At 37.4% G+C, this 16,135-nt stretch overlaps 1 protein-coding gene across 4 annotated transcripts in view; it reads left to right on the top strand.

The window, feature by feature from the left end:
* Positions 1–672: 672 nt before the first annotated feature.
* csnk1a1 (casein kinase 1, alpha 1) overlaps positions 673–16,135 on the top strand; it is a gene marked incomplete at its 5' end in the record, with an annotated part of 21,194 nt that continues 5,731 nt past the window's right edge. Inside the window, 8 exon segments of one of the 4 annotated variants that reach the window (XM_035669202.1) lie at positions 673–799; positions 1,227–1,325; positions 7,065–7,148; positions 11,387–11,526; positions 11,879–11,957; positions 12,764–12,838; positions 12,925–13,031; positions 13,372–13,484. In XM_035669202.1, coding sequence (XP_035525095.1) covers positions 673–799; positions 1,227–1,325; positions 7,065–7,148; positions 11,387–11,526; positions 11,879–11,957; positions 12,764–12,838; positions 12,925–13,031; positions 13,372–13,484 — 824 coding nt within the window. 4 annotated transcript variants of the gene reach the window in all.

The following is a 16,135-nucleotide window of genomic DNA, read 5'->3' as shown; positions in this document are numbered from 1 at the left end:
AATAGAAAAGGGGTATTGATATATTTTCAATATCTTTTAGTATTGATTGGCTGAGAACACAATCGCGGGTTTTGGGGTTTTTTGTTTTTTCCCCTATTTGCTTATTTATTTATTTATTGGTCTGCCTCTTAAGAACGAGTGAGAGCTGCTTCTCATTGACACTCGTTCAGCAACACAGTACACTCACTGAGCCAAAGACTTTGTGTGAGGAAAAACGCTGTCAGAATATTTTCACATTTAACTTGTGAAAGGTAGGGTAGGTAGGGCTGCACAATATGGTAAGAAATCATATTGCGATTATTTTTGACAGATAGTACGATTGTGATATAATTCACAATTGGCGGAATGATCATTATTGCATCACAATTTCCTGAGCTGTCCCCAACTAAAGATGGTCCTAGTCATTAGTTAAAGCAAATATTTGATTAGTCGGTGCATGTTTATTAATTCATTTTTCAATACCCAACAGTAAAGCAAAACTAAAGCAAAACAATCAATTCCTTGTAATTTAACATACATTCCTTAAGGTATGTTTTTCATTGGTTTTTAATCCCCTAAAAATAATATTCTGTGTTTTTGTTACCTTAGAATTAGCCGTTTTTTATATACAGACTCCATTGGCTGCTTTCCGTGGAGTCTGCCACCCTAATAATATCACTGTTGTGTCTACAGGTGGTATGGCCAAGAGAAGGACTACAATGTCCTAGTCATGGATCTGCTTGGACCCAGTCTGGAGGACCTGTTTAACTTCTGCTCTCGCCGTTTCACCATGAAAACGGTCCTCATGCTGGCAGACCAGGTAGGTAACACTTGCACACACTCGCACACTCTCACCTCTATGTAATCTTTTGAAGCAGTGAACATGCCTGAGAAACACAGTTCTAACCTGTTGGCTTTGGTCTGTGTGGGATAAACATGATCTCTGGTTAGGTTAGGGTTCCCAGTTCCCTCACAGTCCAAAGACTAATAACATAATAAGGTTGGCTTACTGAGGTATTTTGATTAATGTTGTTAATTAAACCAGTTTTTCCTGCTATAACACATCAAACTGTCCTCTGACAAAGTTCTATTGCTGACTCTAAAATGCCCATAATTGTGAATGTCAGTATGTACTCCTGTCTGAAGTCGCCCCTACATCACTGGACACATTTCAGTGTATCATGTAGATAACTGAGGGGATGGTATATAACTTTTATATTTAACTGTGCCCTCCTTGTCAATTTCAGATGATCAGCAGAATTGAATATGTACACACAAAGAACTTCATCCACAGAGATATCAAACCAGACAACTTTCTTATGGGCATCGGCCGTCACTGTAACAAGGTAAGACCTGTCCACATACTGTAAGTATGGATTATTGAAGATCTGTGGTTATGGTAGCTATGTTAACTCCACAGTCCTGATCCCTAGCTGATCTACAAATTAACTTTAGAAATGGTGAGCCCTTCACGGAGATGTCAAATTACTTCTAAAAGACCCTTTCTATGGCGATTAGTGTTTCAGAAAAACCTTGTTATTGGCACTTGGTCCATGGCATGCTTTTGTAAGCCTGCAAACAGTAGTATCAAATGTCATACTTTTATCACTCTTTTGACAGCAACATTGCCTGGTCTCAGCATCAGCAACAACCAGTAATGGTTATTACCCAGGAGTTCAGTCTAGACCTGCTGCTATTTGAAAAGTGTCCTGAGATAACTTCTGTTATGAATTAGGGCTATACAAATAAAATTGAATTGAATACCCTATATAAAAAAATAATTGATAATAATAATTAAAAAAATTAAAGAAAGGACAGCAGACATAACTAGTACAATTAGTGGAGGAGGTCTGGAAAAGGTGTTAAATGGTAGAGTTGTGAAGACTATAAAAAAAAAGTCTTTCAGGGCTTCACTGATTAGTTTGAAGTCAACTTTCTACAGTTTAATAATACTACAGTCCTATGCATTTATCAGGTGGAATTCAGGGTAGATTTTAAGACAGTCAGAAAAATCAGACAGTTACCAATGTCTGTATATTTGAGTATCAATATTGATTTAATCAATTAATAAAAGTATATGGTTTTCATTGTTCATCAGTTTTATAATCTCCAAAATCACATCGTGTGTTTATGCATGCCTGCATGTACATTTTGAAGATGTGCATGACAATTACCCCTGGATAACCAGTTATATATAGAAATCAGAAATGCAAGCATTTTAAGGTTCCAATCTGCATTTGGAGTGGTTTGGAGCTATTGGGCCTTTTTCACATTCTAGATAGACAACTGACATGCAGCAAAGTTCTCTGTATTTGTCAAAATAACAGGCACCCTAATATCAAAGTCTATGTGGGTCATAATTATATTAATGGTTCAAAAAAGTAATTAAATATATGATAAACAATTGCTCAGTTGTCCACCCTGGGATTTGAAATTAACACCTGCCAAGCCCAAAATGTGGGTAGATTTTCAGTTTAGTGAGTAAATCTGCTGTGGATCCAGGACTGTCAGGAGCTTAAGGCCAGACTTAGTAGAGAGGTTTTTGTTTTGTTTTGTTTTTTTATTATTAAGCATCCAAAGTAGAATTCAGTAGATTTTTTTTAAGGCTTGAATTAATAAAAATTTAAAATAAAAAAAACAATTTTGCTTTAGATTTTGCTCTGACTTCTTTACGTTTGTATTCAACCATTAAAACCTTATTTTAATTAAATGTACTGAAACAAATATGACACAAATTACAGTTATCCCTCACTATTGGAGTATCCTTGAAGTAAAGGGCATAGGTTTGTGAGAGGCTGTTTTTGGTGTCGTTTAAGCAAATACTTTGCATTAAGAAATCTACAAACTACAAATTATGACCCATCTAGTCTTCAATACCCCAAAGACATTCTGAATATCCAATATCATATATTTTCATATTTTAAATGAAGATTTTAGAACAGGTGTTTTTCAGATAGGATTTTATTATACTGAGAACACAGTTTTTGTTTGGAATTTTAAGGTTCTATCTGGCAGGACAAAAATCTTTCTTGGAAAAAGATAGTTTAGTCTTTGTTTCATTATACTAAATCTATGCATTCATTAATGAATTGACTTAACATATGATGTATTTGTCAACAGACAATTCAGTAACATGCTTTATTGACACAAACATTTAGTCAAATTTTAGGCGATTTTCACTGATGAATTTAAACTGACACAAAGTTTCACTAACAATACAATTCAAAACAAATTAGGTTTTGCTATCAATTTCTGCTGATGCTTTCTCTCCTTATTTTAGACTACATTCTTTCATCTTTCTGCTGCTGTTCGGCCATGATTGCTGTGATCTCGAATGTACTTGCAATAATTTTGAGTCACTAACGATAGCATTAATTTTTCTCACATTAGCATGAGCTGTGTGACAAACATTAAAAACCAGTCTTTCTTGGACATTACCTAATGTTAATATCAGCTTTTCACTGTGTTCAAACAACATAACAAATAACTTAGTTGGTATCTGTAATGGTGTCTTTTGTTTATTTTGCTCCTATTCCGGTTTGTTTTTTAATAAAAGGGCATTTTAAGTAGTGTTTGGGGGATATTTTTGTATAATTGAGTGAAGTAAACCTTTAAGGCTACCCACACTAATGAATGCTGATGAATGCAAGAAGTTTCAAACACAGAAGTGAAATAGTTCTTATAGTCCACTCCACTAATATGTAAAACAAAAGGAAAAGATAAAACCTCTTCAACAAAATAGTAATTTAATTTAATTCACTATTTTAATTGTAGCGGGTCACACAATCGTGGTCTTACTTGGATACTTTTTTAGTAGGAATGGCCAAAATGATCAAATTAAGACCTTACATATGTAAACAAATTTTCCTCATGTTCTATAATTGCCCTTTCATTATAATGATGATGATGATGATAATTCTTGATATAACGTAAAGGTTGCAGGGTGATGTAGCTCACTTTCTATTTACTAGATTATTGCTGAAGAACTGATTTTGCATGCTGGACAATGATGCTGGGTTTGTAGCTACCCACACAACAAAAATATTCAAGCCATTTTGTCAATGGATGTCATTCATTTGCGTCTGGGTGTGTGTAATCAAGTTGCCTGAACTTAAAATTGATTGAATTCTGTGCCCAGTATTTTGAGCCCTTGCAGACAGGCAACATTTGGTTAAGTTAAAGCATGGGATGTATTTCAACTTCAAAATGAATGTGCACTATGTTGCACAAGAGGTGTGCAGCCACAGCCCATCTTGTTTAATGATGAATGATGTTGAATGTGAAAGCTTTGCTGCTGCCAACCCTTAAACTGGAATCTTTCTCCATTTGTTGTAAATGTTAATTTGAAAGGTTAGGTTCTGCCTAATATAAAATATTTAAAATTTAATGGATTTGTTGTAACTGAATTGTTTTGAGTATTCCGTTCCATAATCAACATTGATTGGCTAAATTATGAATTTGACAGGAGGGTGATGTTATAGCTAGAGAGCATGTTATATTAAATGTATTTTTTTCATATATTTATTTACACACCTCATACTAAGTCATAATGCTTGGTCTCGGACTACTAAGCAGCTATCTTCTCCCACTCAGACGCAGAACATACACGTGTGTTGGCCGTCATATCTATCTGCATTTATGGACATACCGTAATGTAAGGCTGTTTATAATCTCAATATTTACTTTCATAACAACAAAGCCAATCATTGCATAATGAACTGTTGCAGCTTGAGTGCATACTCAACAGACATTTTCTTTCATATTTATTCATGTCTGTCAGAATTTTTGTGTCACTGCAGTGTGAATTACAGTTACATATCCTATGTCTCTGATGCATTAAAGGATGCAGTGAACTCACTATTGATGTGTCCAGGGTACGCCTTGATAATTCTAAATTGTGAACAACAAATCTGTTTAAAAATTAACATTATGTTATATATCTTATTTCAAGCACGGGAGACGATGTGAAGTTGTCTGTAGCAGTTCCAAACAAGCTCAGTAGACAATGACACGCTTACGTGCTAACGGATTTGGTGCTGTGGTGTTATCTGAACTATATGAAAGACTGCAACTGCAAAATAAATGACAAATTAATATTTAATTATATCAACATCACTTCATATTGTTAGAATTGAAATGTGGTCTTTTTTTTTTGTGTGTGTAGCTATTAAGTATGGTGAGGATGTTTTATGAAGCAAATGAAGATTATTGTTCTTGGTTGAAGAAACTAGACTATGGCTATATAACTCTGTGGAAGCATTTGTGTTGAGCTGTTTTCCAGGATTTGCATGGACTTAAGAGCAGGGATAAGCACAGAACTGGTGCTTTACTAGCACTTACTAGGATGTAACAGTAAATGTTTTTGGCCAGTAACAGTATCAGTTAGGCTGTGCATGTGCTAATCTAGCTTCTCAAAAAAACAAAAGTACTTATTGCTGTCGCTGAAAAATAATTTTCAATTCATATAATTAAGTGCATGTTTACCTTTATACAAAGAGGGGACAGTGCTTTAGTTGTGAAAAAATGTGACACATTATATCTTGACAACCCTAATTAGCACTAGCACCTGATGAGTACTAGTGCTGATATTGATGTGCTTCGTGCAGAATGATGCCGTTCAGTATCTTGTCAAAAGTGTTGCCTCTCAACTGTATTATAGTTAAATATTTTATATTCATCAGGTTGTGGCTCATGTTACAGTTGAAACACTCAATTTGTAGTGAGCACACACTGCTGTGTTTACCTGCAATTTTTGGCATGGCAGACCAACAAGTTTTTGTACATTCTTGTCAATGCAGCCTAGCTATCTTTATTCACATACCCTTTCTGCTCCTGATAAACCCGATCAGCTAAACATTCTTTGACTATCATTTTTGTGTCTGGCTCAGGTTAGGCTAAGGTGGTATGACTTGGAGCTCTGCTGGTCTCACATGCTTACTGTGTAAAATGGCTCTCAATACATCAGTTTATGTTTCAGATTTGATGGTGCTCTGTTTTACTAAGCAAAGTTTGTAGTTTTCAATATAACTTGGTACACACCGCTCTGGCTCCAAGGACCTACAGTTTTCAGTTTGGCCAGAAAAGAGAAAAAAAAAAGAGCACAAACTTGTCTTTGTAGAGATACTTTCTCAAGCTGGGACTGCTGTTTGTAGCCTTTGTAACTACATGAGTATGTGTGTACATTTTTATTGTAATTATTTTGGTTTATAAAATAAACCAGCACATTATTTAACACCTAACCATTTGTGGAGCTGTTGCACATTATAAAGTGAAAGAGCGCAAAGTTGGAGTTAAACTTTGGTAAGGTAACAGTACCTCAGGCATCTTAATGTGATATGATGGTTGCTAGTGTAAGATTCACAACTGACTTGTTACCCAATTTTCTCTAATTCTAACCCAACTCTAGTAAAGATTAAACCCATTACTTGTTCTGTTTAGTTGCATATGGTTTAAGGTTTTCATGTAAACATAGACTGAAACTCTTCCCATGTTAGTGGTGGCCTTTGAACAACCTGGTTAAAATATGATCTGAAGAACTCTTCAGGGCCTGCTCTTGTTTGTAAAGTCTTATTTGTTAGTAGATGTTTTCAATGCATTCTTATTCTTTGTTTTACTGGTGAAGATGGTCAACCATGGTCTCCTTACCATCGGCTGCCAACCCCCCCAGGTCTTGTCTGAGCCATGGTGTTGCCTGTCTGCACTGGCCTTTATTTGTCACTGTCAGACATGATATTGAAGTTTCAACTTCTTCACGTCTACAGAGACACTTCTTGTTGTACAGGGTTGATCTTTCTACGGTTGTCCTGACAGAAGAAATTCACAGTCCTGTGGTGTCTTCTAGACTGATGGCCAGAAGGATCATATCTGTACCACAAAGATTTTTTTTTTTTTAACCTGTGCAGGTCCAGCCTTGGATGTACAGAAGGAGGTGCTTATACTAGCCATACAGGACACTCTTAGTTGTATCAAAGGCAGCAAACCATGTGGGTGCAACCAGAAGTGCCTGTTGTACTCATACTAACTGTGACTGAAGGTGGATAGAGGCTGTGTGATTTTGACCCCTGCCCCTCTACTGTCTGCCCTAGTGTTTAGACTCGTCAGTGGGGAAGAGGAAAAGAAGCTTGGCTGTTAGCTCTTCTCAGGACCCATCTTTCTCAGGATTAAACCAGGTGTGACCTTTACCACAACACCAGCTGCCTCACAACAGCAGTTGCCGCTTTGCAATCATACCTAACTACACTGGTTTAAATTGAATTGGACCACCAGCATCCATCTTGCACTCATAATACCCAATGTATGTACTCCCCCACTCAGTGTGCACTTCATTACAGTGAAAGAGGAAAGCAAACTTTCCATCAGCATTGCCTAGGGAGTAGCTATTGTCCCTATGTGTTGTAAGAAGGGGGCCCAGTCCCTCTAATTGTGGCTCAAATGGTGTCTTACCTACATTAAAAGCCAGTTCCTGTCTTTTTAATGTGATGTTTGGCCTGAGAGTAGTGTGAGAATGTATCCAATTGGAATGCATTGAATCTTATAGTTATTCATATTATACCAATATTAAACCTGATCTCCGAGCTAAAGCCCCAGAGAACAAGCAATCATACTGATGAATACAAAAGCAGTATGCATCCAGTCTAAAACGGTGAGAAGTTATGCGACAGAGATGGACAACTAATAATGTATTACTAATATTATACTTCTACATAAAAAAAATGGTTCCTTTTTTAAAATGACAACTGAGTCTACCATGGGTGTCTTAAAGGCATACAGCTCACATGCTAATATCCAGTGGCAGGGTATTTGTTTAGGGGTATAAATCAGAAAGCAATCTCACCTGTATCCTTGTGGGGTGCTGAAATACAGTGTTTTTGCTGGAGAAATAAAATGAAATATAATCTTTGATTAAGAAAAGGCTTGGTCATTTAAAGCTATACATGCAAGTAAAGTGAATCGGTCCATTATAGTATACAAATTTCAACCAACTTCTTTATGTAAAATGTTTGTCCAGCTGGTGAATATCAGCCAAGCTTCCACTTGGATGAAGTGTCAAGTTACTCACTAAAATAGAAGCTTAGGTACTGTGAAAGTCTGAGTAAACTGTCCCTTCCCTCACAAAAAAACACTGCCTAATTTGTGTAATCTGCCAGCCCACTCAAACCAAGTCACCATTTCAACTGCTCACCTTCTACATGTGAAACTGTTCAGATTTGATTTTTAAAGTAGTTAAAAATGATTAAGGACCTTTATTCTTTTTTTTAAAAGATTAAATGGTTTGTCCGGCTCAGCTTAGCTTGAAGTGTAGTCTAATTTTACATGGGTGTCATAAGGCCATGTGACTCTCATTCATTTAGCATTAGGCCCACAAGACTTTCATTTGGTTGGTTAGCAGTAAGTGCTACAACACCCACGGCCTATGTTTTTAAAGTTTGGTGATTCTCCCACAATAAACTTAAACACAATATTTTCCTCCAGAAGGACTGTTCTCAGGCCAATGTAAATATCACAAGCTTAACCAGGAATTGGCGCCTCACATTGGCTGCTGCTGCTTGTGCTTCTGCCGTCCAAACATGGGTTCATGAGCTCCTTTTTTCTTTTTTTGATCGAAGTGTATTTGTTTCAGTATGTATTCTAGTTTTTCTGTTCTTTAAATTTGTTTTTATTTGAATGTTATTGGTGTGGTGCATATGAGTTGCTGATGTTGCAAATGAAAGCACCTGTTGGAAGGTGATATGTGACATTAAACACTGTAAATATATTTTAGCAAGCCTAAATTGGCTAACTGCAAATGTACATTTAAAATGCAGACAGGTAAACATTTTCCTGTAGCAGCTTCCATAAGAATTCCGAATAGGGAAATTCTCTAATGAGTCATTTAACAATTGTTATGTACTTCAGGTATACTAGGCATGTGGTTCAACTGAAATCTCAGTGTTGCAACCTATACGCACCTGTAGGTTTTCTTAATTCACCAGAATTTCAAGACACGGTATGTGTAAGCTAAGATTCCTAAAGCTAAAGAGTTTTTGGTATGGTCACATTTGGTCGTGTGTGTGAAGAAGGAATTTTCATATATATTGTGCAAAGTGGTAGTATAATGTCATGGTTTTTATGTAGTGGTAGCTTCAATCTCAAACATTTTTTCAGTAATATTTCTCTGTAATAATTAAAGTTTGTGGTTTTTGGGGGGTGTTCAACTTCAGTTTCACTTCTGGTTGTGTTCCTTTTGACAATACCTGTTAGAGTTGTAAATCAGATGTATTCTTGAAGTGGGCTTTATAGTTCTGTTTAATGTAGGACATATTTTGTAGATGTTCATTTGCAAACGACATAGCACATACTACACTCCACTTATTAGGAAATTTGTATTATAGACGCTAATAAAAGATGAGATCTTGCCTTACTCAGGTTGAAGATGATAAAAACAATCACTGAATGTACATGTTTTAGAGACTTTATATTGACAAGAAAGGCTATTTTCAAGAATCTGAACCGCATAAAATCTGGAATGTGATATGTCACATTAATTTTAAGATTAGGAGAGTGTGTTATCTGGGCTTCATTTACACCAGTAACGCATTGCTTTGGATGCTTTGGCAAACATTGACTATCTATGGGTTATGGGTCAACAGGGATTGTCTTTACTATTGAGGAAGTACACAGGTGGATTAGCGACACAAGATAAAGGCAGCCTGTCATTTTGTGCATTGTTGGACTACTACTGGTCCAAGAACCCAGAAACCATATGATTGCTTGCTTGGCCAACATATAGCTGGGCTGTCTGGCTGTTGTTTAGATTAGTAGTTGGTATACAGGCATGGTGAGGTTGGGTGGGTTTAATTTGTCTTTTTGGTCTTGTTCCTGAAGTATTCAGCATGATCACTGAGCATACCTTATGATGTTTTAGATTTACAGGAGGCATCTGTCATTTTCATGGAACGAATCACTCTGCAGCACAGTTTCCCACATAAAACAATCCTGACCACGTGACTTTCAATGTCGTCAAACCCCTGCATGGTTTTCACACTACACTGCAAAAGCGGGTTACACACTACAAGATCTGACTTTCAAACAATGTTTAATCAATTAATTGATCACCATTAACAAGTACATTATGGTTAGTTAGGAAAGTAGTTTAAAAACATGCACACAGTTTACAGCATACTGCCATTAGAAACAGTACAATAAGCGGATAATAAACCTGATCATACAGCATCAGTAATCAGTACACATTAAACCATTTATCAAACTAATAAACAGCAGTTTAAATTAAACTAAAAGCTCCCTGCAACAAAACACCCTTTAAGTATTATTACATATTTACAATTCCTAATGTGTCTAGAAACACCATAAAGACCATTATTTGTTGACAGTCGTCAATTCAGCGTCAATATAATCCATAAAGAAACTGTATTCTGTACAAACTTTCAACCTTCGTTGTAGCTGCGTTTTTTTCAGTGGGAATGAGAGATGGACAGTTTCACCATCTGTTATGTGTGTCAGTATCTGAGAAGGTTAATGTTAATGTACTGTTAATCAAAGTAACTACGTGTCTGGTGCTGGAGAGAGCGGTTACTTGTGTCTACTCTCACTGGATGTAGCTCAATGCATGGCTCCCCCAGTCACCTCAGACACCAAATATTTAACTTAACATTTTTATTAAGATATTTTTCTGTCATCTGTGAGGCATCAGCAAGCTCTTATCGAACCTGCCTTGTTGAACACTTCACACAATGAGATCCCCCATACGGAAGTGCGCGCCAATTTGCCTCTGTTTGGGGACATTTGTCTGCAATCTCCCAAAATAGTGGAAAATCAGGACTAAAATTATTGAGTTATTGAACTGGGGTTAAGTGGCATAATTGTCATAGGGTCCAACTCAAGAGCCAACTGGTGAACAGCATAGCTTTAGGAAAGCAGCCACTAAATACATCATAGGAAATCAAAACTGGGTAGCTTGACGTTGAGTCGAATGTGAAACAGCAACCTCAGTCAATCAAACATTGGATCAGCACATTGCTAACTGTATTCCAGTGCTGACCTTCTATATGCAGAGATTGTGTTTTAAAAAAAGTTTTTCACAGCCCTTGCACTTAGTTAATGTGCGTCTAAGTGTGGTCTCACAGCCCAGTGACAACAATGTGTTGTAATGGAATAATATCAATTGTACATATTTTACAGTAATGTTTAAGAAGTTGTTGATATGACACTTTTTTCTCTGTACTTGTTAATGTTGCCTCAGTCTATGCAATAATGTTTTTGACATTCATGTTTTACAGCAGGACTAATTTTCCGTGAAAAAGAATTATCTTTAATTGTGCATCTTCATTTCTGATTTAACTTTTGGATTATTGTTTTGTGGTTTGTCAATAGAGAGATAACCACCATGTGTTCTCTCCCTCTCTGTCAGTTGTTCCTTATTGACTTTGGTTTGGCGAAGAAGTATCGAGACAACCGAACACGACAGCATATCCCCTACAGAGAAGACAAGAACCTGACTGGCACAGCACGTTATGCCTCCATCAATGCACACCTGGGCATTGAACAGAGGTCTGTGCACATGTGTAATATTTGATTCTCAAAGACAACTTTCAGGAAAAAAAAGATTTCCCCTTTTTTCTTTACTTTTATGAGAAATGTCTCTAGAAATTAAGTCAATAATTAAAATGTGTTTGAACTTGGTATTTGAAAATGTAGGAACTGTTCTGAGTGGAGCAGATCAATCCAAACAAGACTTGTGTTGGCTTTCAGAGCAATATTTTGAAGTTACAGTTTATCCTGGTTGTACCAACACTGATGCAACCAGTCTTCCACAAATTGCTTGAGTTTTCTTGATAGTAAATTAAAAATCAAATTAACATTATTTTTATGATGTCCTAATTGATGTCCCAATCATCTGCAGTCGCCGTGATGACATGGAGTCACTAGGCTACGTGCTGATGTACTTCAACAGAACCAGTCTGCCATGGCAGGGATTAAAGGTATGAAAATATAACTGACTGAGCCATTGAATGGTCTTTTATCTACTTTGTGTGTTGCTTTTTAAAGTTCTTTTTTTTTTTTTGTTAATTTTATTCCACACTTAAATTATATTATTTTAAATACATTGTGTTTTACAGTATTTGGTCTGACTTAGTGCGTAGGATTCTGTGGCATCTAGTGAAGTTGCAGATTGCAACCATTTGAATAAAGCTCAGCCTTCCTAGCATGTAGGACAAACTCCGGTGGCCACCAAACTTGTGAAGAACATGAAAAGCTGTATCTAGGTCCAGTGTTTGGTTTGTCCATTCTGGGCTATAGTAGAAACTTGACAGCTTAACATGGCCGCCTCCATAGAAGAGGACCTACTTCCCCTGGATAAAATTGACTTATTCTATGATAATGGAAACACAATGGTCCCCAGCTGGAGTTGTTATTTGGGTGACTTTATAAAACATACTGCTGGAGAAAGCCTACAGAAGGTGTGTGTATGGGACACAGAGTACAAGAGTACTGAAGGGAAAAGCAAGGTGAGCAGATTAAAGTAGTTTGTGAGTTAGGTAAGTGATGTTTGCAATGAATAATGCCACACTGTGGATACTGAATCTCTATTTGCACAGACATGGCAGGGACATAAATATGCGGTTGTATGTAACCAAGCACTAGTGTTAATGCCAGCTACTAAAACAGCAGGCATTGTGCTGTGGTGCCAAGTGTATTTATGTTGCAAAAGCTATTGTTGACAATGTCACGGAGGATATGAAAATATCTCAGTGGTAGTTAATAGAATTGTTAATGTTTTTGTTAGGCTGCCACAAAGAAGCAGAAGTACGAGAAGATCTCGGAGAAGAAGATGTCCACCCCTGTTGAGGTCCTCTGTAAGGTAAGAAAATGTTAAACAGGGACAGTGGTGAACGTTATCTTAACTTCACATGCACACAACTCAACTGTATGAATGCACGTTCCCAGGGTTTCCCAGCAGAGTTTGCCATGTATCTGAACTACTGCCGTGGCTTGCGCTTTGAGGAGGCTCCAGACTACATGTACCTGCGCCAACTGTTCCGCATCCTCTTCAGGTAAACACATATACACATACTTGAGGCAAAAGGCAATTTTGTATTTTTTGTAAAATTAACCTAAGTGTAAGGACAAGTTTGCAAAGTTATTTTTGTTCACCGCTCTATCTGGAATTTAAATACATTGACAAAGCAAGCTACATTAAGTGCAGAGTAATTTGTATGCACCCCCAAATAGGAATACTCTTCTCTCCTGTCTGATTTTGCCTTCCATCTCTTGCTTCTTTCCCTCTGCAGTTGTTTTCCTCCAGTCCTTGTCCCACTGTCTTTCCATAACACACATAAAACAGCTGATTGTTGAGAATATTGTGTAGATATCGTGTATTTCTGTGTCTTTTAGGACTCTGAACCACCAGTATGACTACACATTTGACTGGACCATGCTGAAACAAAAAGCAGCCCAGCAGGGGGCCTCCTCCGGGGGGCAGGGCCAGCAGGCACAAACCCCCACAGGCAAGCAAACTGACAAACCCAAGCCTAACATGAAAGGTTAGTAGCAAACAGCCAAGCGACGTTTTTTACAGACACCAATTGCTCATATATTCATTAAGTATTGTATTTAGGACTATTAAATATTGTTTTATTCCCTAACCCGCACCCCAGTGCCCCCCCGTTTTTTTTTTTTTTTAAAGAGTAGAAACATCTAATTGGAAATCAAAAGCAAATAAAGCTTATTATTCCTGTTGGAATGATGAAGCTAGACAGCAATATAAAGTTTGAGGAGGCACCCTAAAAGAACAGAAAATCCAAAAGAAAAAAAGAATTTGACACAATTGGTCTGTCTTGCAGAAGCAAAGACGTCCTTGGGGAATTTGACTACTAACTTTGTTGCCATGCTATTCTGTTCCTTTGTTGGGGCTGGACAACGGGCTCTCTCTGTTGTGACTGCTTTAATGCCAACCAACTTGCTCTGATCACACACCTATGATTCTTCTGCAGTCTGTCTTAATTAACATTCCCTCTCCTTATTGGACAATGTTGACAATATCTTCGTTACCTATCTCCTTCCTTTTAACACCTGTATTCCCTTGCTATTTGACTGTGACATTAATCCGCACGTGGTGTCAAACAGATGGAGACTACGTGAGGAATATCGGTCCCTCAGGACTGGATGAGGGACCGATTTTCCAGGTCCCTCATCCAGTCTGCATACATGATGTCACTGTATGCAGATGTTCCCACGCCACAAGTCCACATGTGGTTTACATGGAAAACAAAAAGATTGAAAATGTTGCTAAAATGGCGAAGAGCTGTTGTGTAATTGACTCAATCAGGTTTAGAAAGAATTCACAAGTTCTGACAGCTAACAGAAGAGAGGCAGCCTAAAGTGAGGCAGTGTAACGTTAATGAAGCATTTGGTTTTTTGAATCAAGTGCATTTATACAAGCTTTTCCACAGACACAAAAATGTCCTTTGAGGTCATGATGATATCTATTAATTGAATTGAAATACAACAGATATCTTAATTCCTATGAGTGAGTGGGTGGGTGAGCAGTCAATTCATGTAAGAATTGTGATTCTTAACTTCAGATTCTTAATCAATTCACAAGTGACATAGATTTTTGTATATTAATAATGTTAGGGTTAGGAAAATACAACAACCCACAAGTCAGTAACATGGCCAGAAACGCAGAAGTTGGACAAAAATTGGACAAACAGCCAACAACAATAACTTCAATGAACTATTTATACAATTTAAAATAAGTATTATTAAAATAAGCAGTGATTGGAGCCCAAGCACATTGTCAGGTTTTAGATGCCTATTAAGACTTATAAGTCTTACTAGCATAATAATTTATAGTGGTCATCACTTTATGCATTAGCTGTTTAGGTATATAAATCTACTTTCAGGAACATTTGATCTAGCTTATGACCTCCATTGAAAATGTGTTACACATAACTACATTTGTTGCTATTTAAAAAAAAATAAAATAAAAAATAAAAAATTGTACAAGCTTACATAACTGTCTTTTCGTCCCTAGCTTTGCAAAGACACTATCTTATTTCTTGCTGCTCTTGTCAGTTGTCAGCTGCGTCGATAACACCATGGCAGCAGAAAAGCTGTAAGCCAAGCATGCTGATGCTATGTTGGCTAAGTGTTCGAGAGCTCTGGTGTTAATCTTGGAACTATTACAGTTGTAGATTCTATAATTTCATCATCATGTAACCTTACATATAATACCAACAACACAACTCGGGGCTTGGTGTGGCCGCGTCACTTGCCGGCGTATTACGTGTTGACCACAACATGAAAATGTCCCGTGAATCAGATCATAATCGCCACGCATGCCACACCATGGGCTTGTCGTTTGACAAATCGCAAATAGCACAAGTTTTTATCTACAGTTTGTTTTGATTGCACTGCCTACTTTTGAAATCGATCCAATATATTCCCTGGGAGGAGTTTGTTCAAATAAAACACACACGATTTTTGGTATGTGAGCTACAGGCACCAGTCTAGACGTGCCCTGTGAATTTCATATTCATAAGTATTACGGTCTCCGCAGAGTGATTTACCCTGCCACCAGAGCGCCACCTAGTGGCAAATTGTTGACACATTTTTTTTTTTTAGAGAGCCTCAGGGAGCCACGGGCAATCATCGTACCAAGTTTCGTTTTAATCACACGTGCCGATGCGGAGATATAAACTTCTTCATTTTAAAGAGCGCCACAAGTAGAAGTTTGGTTTTTATTGGACAATGTACACCCAAGTTGAAGTAAATTTGTGTCTTCTGGCGGTACATCAAAGTTTGACGGCACGCCACTCACGCCGTTCAACGTACAGTCACAAATAGCACAACATTTAATCAGCACTATTTTCTGACTGTACTGACCAATTTTAAAGCAGATCCGATAAGTCAATTTTAACGGGTTCGTTCAAATACAAGACAGGCTTTTCTGTAGGTCTCGGCACGTTACACGTGCCTACCGAGTTTCATACATATCGGTGAAACGTGGCGCCGGGGCTGCTTTTTAAAATTCCTGTAGGGGGCGCTACAAACCCGATTTTTGGTATGTGAGCTACAGGCACCAGTCTACACGTGCCCTGTGAATTTCATATTCATAACTATTACGGTCTCTGCACAGTGATTTACCATGCCACCA

The sequence above is a fragment of the Morone saxatilis genome, unplaced genomic scaffold (assembly GCF_004916995.1).
Source record: "Morone saxatilis isolate NCDOM2014 unplaced genomic scaffold, NCSU_SB_2.0 Contig22, whole genome shotgun sequence".
Classification (NCBI taxonomy): Eukaryota; Metazoa; Chordata; class Actinopteri; family Moronidae; genus Morone; species Morone saxatilis.
This window is presented reverse-complemented; position numbering and strand designations above follow the sequence as displayed.